The sequence below is a fragment of the Coregonus clupeaformis genome, chromosome 1 (assembly GCF_020615455.1).
Source record: "Coregonus clupeaformis isolate EN_2021a chromosome 1, ASM2061545v1, whole genome shotgun sequence".
Lineage (NCBI taxonomy): Eukaryota > Metazoa > Chordata > Actinopteri > Salmoniformes > Salmonidae > Coregonus > Coregonus clupeaformis.
In genome coordinates, this window is record NC_059192.1 from 60,434,741 (window position 1) to 60,441,824 (window position 7,084).

At 40.5% G+C, this 7,084-nt stretch overlaps 1 protein-coding gene across 1 annotated transcript; it reads left to right on the forward strand.

Annotated features, from left to right (window-relative positions):
* Window positions 1-2,699: 2,699 nt before the first annotated feature.
* Window positions 2,700-6,575, forward strand: LOC121540870 (ryanodine receptor 2-like). The gene is made up of 9 exons (XM_041850224.1): window positions 2,700-2,711; window positions 3,779-3,898; window positions 4,002-4,109; window positions 4,210-4,296; window positions 4,466-4,541; window positions 4,705-4,817; window positions 5,075-5,202; window positions 6,248-6,414; window positions 6,553-6,575. The coding sequence occupies exons 1-9, from the start codon at window positions 2,700-2,702 to the stop codon at window positions 6,573-6,575; spliced, it is 834 nt and encodes a 277-aa protein (XP_041706158.1).
* Window positions 6,576-7,084: the final 509 nt, after the last annotated feature.

Consider the following 7,084-nt stretch of genomic DNA (forward strand, 5'->3'; position numbering starts at 1 on the left):
GAGGAGTAGCGTTCCAAAGAATATTAATAATATATATTTTTTAATAATATTTAAAGTGGAGACTTTTGCTGTCTCAAGTCTCATTAATTAGGCCTACTTTGCACATTTATTCAATAAATCGTCTTGCCTCCTGTGCTATTATTGTACGATACCTGTCCTGTCACCTCCCTTGGCTGTGAGACATTGTGCCCTTTGACACTGAGGCATTTTTATGTTCTGCAAGAAAATGGGTAGCGAAACCATTGAGCAACAGTAAATGTTGCAAATTGCACTTTTATGCACGGAATTGCCCAGGTTGGTCAATGCATGTGCGTGGTTGTGGACAAATGGTCGACTGTAGCCTAGTTTTACCTGCCAAGTGGGCGCTGGGTCAAAATGACAAGGAGCCACCCAATGAGAGTCAGTCCATCTAACATATTATTTTCAACTATCCTTTCTACAAGACAGTGAACTGTTTTACATTTTCAGACATGGCTGAATCGGGAGAAAGCGAAGATAAAATAAAATTTCTACGTAGGGTAATGCTACTGAGAATTTAACACAGGTGGTGGCATTGGCGGGAAAGTAAGGTTGCGTGCCGCAGCTGCTATGTAGGGTATCGATACAGTAGCCAGAAAAATAACAGTTTACAGTAGGCTTCTGTAAAATAATCACTGATACTTTCGTCCACAATGGTGAGGTGTATAATAGTACGTGCTATTTTACTTGTTCACTTTTTCCCACAGTCACACACTCTTTTGAAAGTTACTTATAAAAAATAACAAAAGCCAAACCTTTGTTTTCATGATAGAGAGTTTAGAGTAGAATATGAAACTGTTTCAATTTTGTCTACAGTATATGCAAGTTACTAGGCTGTGTTGAATGGCTATTACTTGTCTTTAAATGTCCAATGCAGCCGTTTGTATCTCAATATCAAAAAAAAATTGGGTAACAATTAAGTACCTTACCTTGATTGTTTTAAATTAAAATGATCACAAATCTACAAAAATAGTTTCGTAACAAAGAGCAATTCCTCAAGCAAGAATTTTGCTAGGACTGTTTGGGAGTGGTCTGAGTGGGAAGGGGGAAACTAAAAATTATAGCTGTTATTAGCAGAGAGATTTGGAACTCTATTTGTTATTGTTTTATTAACTAATTTACTGCCTGTTTATGTTATCCCACCAAAACAGGCTGAAATGTCAGGTTCTTTCAAACAGCTCTGACACTAAAACGGTATTATCATAATTTTCACAAGTTCACAGTATTATTCCAACCTCATAGTGTGGAAATATATATAAAACACAGGAAAAACATGTTTTTGACTGCACTGATCCTTTAAAACTTACTGTTTGTAGGCTACCATGTCATGTTTTTATTTGCTAAGGAAAGACAGTAAATTACATAATTTTTACTCTCTCTATTGCTCTCCTCTCATTTGAGCGAATAACAACAGCCATTTATTTACATTTTAGTCATTTAGCAGACGCTCTTATCCAGAGCGACTTACAGTTATTAAATACATTTATTTTTATTTTTTTTATACTGGCCCCCCGTTGGAAACTAACCCACAACCCTGGCGTTGCAAACGCCATGCTCTATCAACTGAGCTACATCCCTGCCGGCCATTCCCTCCCCTACCCTGGACGACGTTGGGCCAATTGTGCGCCGCCCATGAGTCTCCCGGTCGCGGCCGGCTGCGACAGAGCCTGGATTCGAACCAGGATCTAGTGGCACAGTTAGCACTGCGATGCAGTGCCTTAGACCACTGCGCCACTCAGGAGAGCCACTCATTTATCCCTTTTCTTTAGTCACTCTGGAAAATGACTTGCTGACTTTTCTTCCAAACTCTAAAGAAACATTAGCCAACTTCTGTAGAAATATTAGTTTATTTCATTTTTTTCTGTGTTTAATTGTATTATCACTACTGAGATAATGGAGGCCTATCATTCTCTGTGGTTGTGAGTCCTCCTCTCACGGCTTGGTATCTCAGCCCTCTGATAAAGACATGTCACTGGTGGAGTGTTGGCTGATGCTGGACAGTCACATGCTTAGGTTGACTGTTAAGGGCTGTGGTGACAGGTACTGGTTCAGGCATTTTGGTCTCTCAGCCTACACTAGAAATATCTGAAACTAAGTTTGCAGTTAATTTTGCTGTGGCCCTTATCTCTGCTCGTAAAGAACTTGCGATGGGCCAAGTTAGCCCTTCTGCCCTGCTCTGACTTAACTCTACAATGCAAGATTGAGCTCAGTAACAATTCAAAACCTTTCAAATCTCATGGGATATTGACAATTTTAAATGTATGGCCTGAGTGGAAATGACATTCTTGACCCCAGCCAGCTCTGAGGCCTATTCCTTACTCAGTTAGGTCCCTAAGTTGTTCTACTGTGCAGTGTGACTCATAAAGTCCAGAGGCTGCTCATAATAGGGTGAAATGGAGGGTGAGGGAGGGGTCAGACACCACAGTGGCATCATGCCCTGGTCACTGAGAGGTGTTCCAGTGTGGCTGCTCCTTATATGGCTGTGACCTGACTCCCTCGGTGTGCACTTTATAAAGGAGTTAAGGACTTATTGCTACAATGTTGAAGTACTATCTAAGCAGTGTTCATTTTGGCACTCTTTTTTAGATTTCGTCTAGTCTTAGTCATTTTGACAAAAATATAATTAACTCTTAGTCACATTTTTGTAATTTGAATAATGATTTAGTCTAGTTATTGTCAAAATGACGAAAACAGTGAGTCATTATAGTCAACTAAATGCCCTTTCATTTGAGTCACATTTGAGTCACATCGCATTTGTATTGCCTCATTTGTATTCAACCTACACTGAACAAAAATATAAACGCAACATGCAACACTGTCAAAGATTTTACTGAGTTACAGTTCATATAAGAACATTTGTAAATTGAAAAAAAGAGAATTAGGCCGTAGTCTATGGATTTCACATGACTGGGAATACAGATATGCATCTGTTGGTCACAGATATTGTACCTTAAAAAAAAGTAATGGGCGTGGATCAGAAAACCAGTCAGTATCTGGTGTGACCACCGTTTGCCTCATGCAAATAGCTACCCACACTATATGCATTGACCTTTTTTGCAATAGCTTTTTTGACTCATCACATATGCTGCTACTGTTTTATATGTCACTTTATTTCTAGTTATATGTACATCTACCTTTTTTCTGTTGTAAGATTTTATAAACAAAATGGTTTAACCTATATCTACCTCAATTACCTCGTACCCCTTCACATTGACTCGGTACTGGTATCCCGTGTATATAGCCAAGTTATCATTACTCATCGTGTATTTATTATTACTTTTCTTATTACATGTTTTACTTTTCTATTATTTCTCAATTTTCTTTCTCTCTGCATTGTTGGGGAGGGCCCGTAAGTAAGCGTTTCACTGTTAATCTGATTTGATTTGATTTGCTGCTGATATTAATTGTGCTTATCACTGAAAAACTCTCAATCTCTCCAAAAACTATTGTCCAGTCCACTTAGTAGTCAGATTTTAGTCACAGAAATAATTTAGTCTCATCTCGTTTTAGCCAACTGAAATGAAAATCATTTTTATTTAGTTATAGTTTTTTCTGGGTCTATTTAGTCAGTTATAGTCTTCTCAATTGCAACTGAAAAATAGGTGTTTAACTAATATTTTTGTCACATTTTCTGTTGATGAAATAAACGCTGTGTCTAAGTTAGTTTTACTGTATTAAATACATTCTGATTTCAGGTGAAAACAACTTGCTCACAATATTTTAGTAACAGCCATGTGGTCTGTGCCCCTGCCTCTGTCAGAATGATGAGGTGGTCCTGCAGTGCATCTTTATGTCCCAGCTAGAGCATCTGAAGCTGTGTCTGGCTGCAGAGGGCTTTGGTTGCAGATTCTGCTGTCTGGAGTCCACCTCCAGTTGCAAGGTAAAGCTTCATCCCACAGCATGATCTTTGGAATCAGAGGATGCCAGATCAGAGGATTGATAAGAGACTGATTAATCTGAAATGTGTGCACTGTGTTCCCCAGAATGTTTCTCCAGACTTGTCGGTGTGTGCCTTTGTGCTGGCCCAGTGTCTGTCTGTCAGAGCTCTGCAGGAGATGCTGGCTAACAGAGAGAACCAAGCAGCAGGGTTGAGCTAACAGCTTGGGTCTCATTCCAATATGATATGCTGCCTCACTATAATGGACTTAGATGAAGTCATGGTTTTGTTAGAATAAAGATCCCTAGTTATGTTGTGTTGTGCAGGCTGGACAGGGAGGTGGTCATCGCACCCTCCTCTACGGTCAAGTTGCACTTCTCCTACACTCCTACAACAGGATGGTGAGTGTTCTCAATCAATCACAGTGTCTCTCTCAATAACTAAGACTTGTCATTTGGTTGTATCAATCTCATTAGGGCAGTCATTTGATTGATTATGCCATTTATTCCTGTCATAAGGGGTTGTTCAATGTTTAAATGGATATTCCTATGTTTTCTTCTCCTTCTTCAGTATCTTTGTTTGTCCACAACCCAGTCTTCGACAGATAAGATAGCATTTGATGTTGGCCTGCAGGATGATAAAACAGGTATTTTGCATCATTTTAAAGATGTGTTCAAATGCTCGATGGAACATCAGAAAGTTTTGCTGATGTTTAGATATTAGTTTTGATGATGTTTATATATAATTTCTGTAGGCGTATAAGTAGTATGTCCTCTGTGCTGGCAATCAACCAAATTACCTGTGACCAGGTGAGGCATGCTGGTGGACTATTCACCCTGCCTCCAAGCAGAGGTCAAAGGGGGAGAAGGTCCGTGTCGGGGACGACCTCATAATGGTCAGTGTGACATCTGAGAGATACCTGGTGAGTGATCAGAGAAGTACATGAAGAGATACAGTGACATGACATGCAAGGCAGACAACGAAGGTAACCTTCGAAGAGGAGAGAAGTAGTTAGCGTGATAATATTAGAATAAGCTTCAATAGTGTCTGATATAGACCCCACAATAATAACAGCCACTATATGGATGGTTTATTTAAAAACAGTTTCCATTATGTGAAATCCTTTTTATCCTGATAATCTGTCTCTTTATCCTCCATCACTGTCATGATCTTGTTAAGGCTCTTGTCTTGGTTGTTTTTATGCATAATTTGTCCTATTGTCCTAGTTTTATTGTGGACGCAGCCTTCCAGCAGACCCTCTGGAGTGTCACCTCCATCTTCTCCGGGAGTGGAGTTGCTCAAGGCAGGTTGCCTCTTTCTGTCATTACAGAGAACACAACCTATCGGTCAAGGACAAAATGCAACTGCTGTCATTTTGGGAATGTCTGTGGGATATAGTAGTGTATCTGAAGGGCGGGGACACGTTGAGCTACAGCATTGACACACAGGGGAGTGTCTGACTGTCCCGTCTACAGAGCAGGGGGAGGAGCAGTCACACCCATACACATCTCAAACACCAACAAGTATTTTGATTATTTAAATGCTTACCTCAATTACCTCGACTAACCTGTGCCCCCGCACATTGACTCTGTACCGGTACCCCCTGTATATAGCCTCACTACTGTTAATTTATTTTACTGCTGCTCTTTCATTATTTTATTTATTTATTTTGTACTTATCTATTTTTTACTTAACACGTATTTTTCTTAAAACTGCATTGTTGGTTAAGGGCTTGTAAGTAAGCATTTCACTGTTCACTGTTGTATTCGGCGCATGTGGCAAATAAAATTTTATTTGAAGCCATCGATGCCAAGTTTGCCCGCTTGGGAGGGGTGCAGCGTAAGGTAATAGAATGTATTTTTCCAGTACTCAGTTCTGCTGAACTTCATTACACTGTAGGCTTACTCAGTATTTGAGTCATTACTTGGACATATGCTTATTTTGCCCATCTTTAATTTGTTGACTTTTTGTGTGTACTGTGTACTTCATTGTGTTTTGTTGTCACATTGTCCCATGACCTTTTCTCTTGGCCATAATGCACAGTGGGTGTCACATGGATGACGTTCTGAGCCCAACAACCAGACTCATCCGCAGCACCGTCCTCCTCTTCACACACTTCATCAGATAGGCCACCACACAGCCCTCTGGGAAACCTGGCTAACTGGGTTCCCACAGAGAGGGATTTAGCTGAGGTAACAGTGTGATTGGTTGAGTGAAGAGTGTAAATGATTGAGCCATTGTGTAGTTTGTGAACATTTGTGCTCATATTATCAAGGCCTGGACAAAAATCTATAAATATGGATATGCAGAAATGGTTGATTGAATGTTGTCAATCTTCTCTCCTGTTTTTAGGAGACTTGATGGTCTCAGTCAGCAGGGGAACATTCCCTCTTTCAACCTGCCAGTAGAGACTGTGGGCCTGAGTCTGCAGGATCTGATTGGCTACTTCCAGACACCTGGGGAGGGGCTAGGACATGAGGCCAGGCAGAACAGTGTGCGAGCGCTGAAGAACAGAGGAGGTAATGGTGACTTATTTAGCCTTGAATCTACTGTCCCCAGAAGTGGCACGACAAAATACGTTTTCTGTATTTGTATGGTTGAGGGATGTTTTTGTTCTGAAATATGCTATTTCATCACTTGATATCTCTTTCTCTCAGGAGGTCGTTGGTTTGGTCCTTGACTGCATTGACCATTTGCACCTGTACAGCAGCTGCTCTCATTTTGCTAAGCTGCTGGGAAGGAAGCAGGAGATGAGTGGGAGAACATCCTCAACTACTTCTATGAACTATTAGGTGAGAATGACCCACTCAGCATAAAATTAATTTACTGTAGTGGACAGTAATATTTGACATGTGTATATACACTAGGCTGTATGATATTATAAACTGGGTGGTTCGAGCCCTGCATGCTGATTGGCTGAAAGCCGTGGTATATCACGGGTATGACAAAACCTTTATTTTTACTGCTCTAATTACGTTGGTAACCGGTTTATAATAGCAATAAGGCACCTTGGGGGTTTGTGATACTGTATATGACCAATATACCATGGCTAAGGGCTGTATCCAGGCACTCCATGGTTGCGTCGTGCAGAAGAACAGCCATTAGCGTTGCGTCGTGCCTAAGAACAGCCCTTAGCTGTGGTATATTGGCCATATACCACACACCCTCTGGCCTTATTGCTTAATTATA

Bases quoted from the DNA above. Each gene is read 5' to 3' on its own strand.
- LOC121540870 (XM_041850224.1), top strand. The intron at 4,297-4,465 runs GTGAGTGTTCTC...CTCCTTCTTCAG, and splicing joins TACACTCCTACAACAGGATG to TATCTTTGTTTGTCCACAAC. The intron at 6,415-6,552 runs GTAATGGTGACT...TCTTTCTCTCAG, and splicing joins AGCGCTGAAGAACAGAGGAG to GAGGTCGTTGGTTTGGTCCT.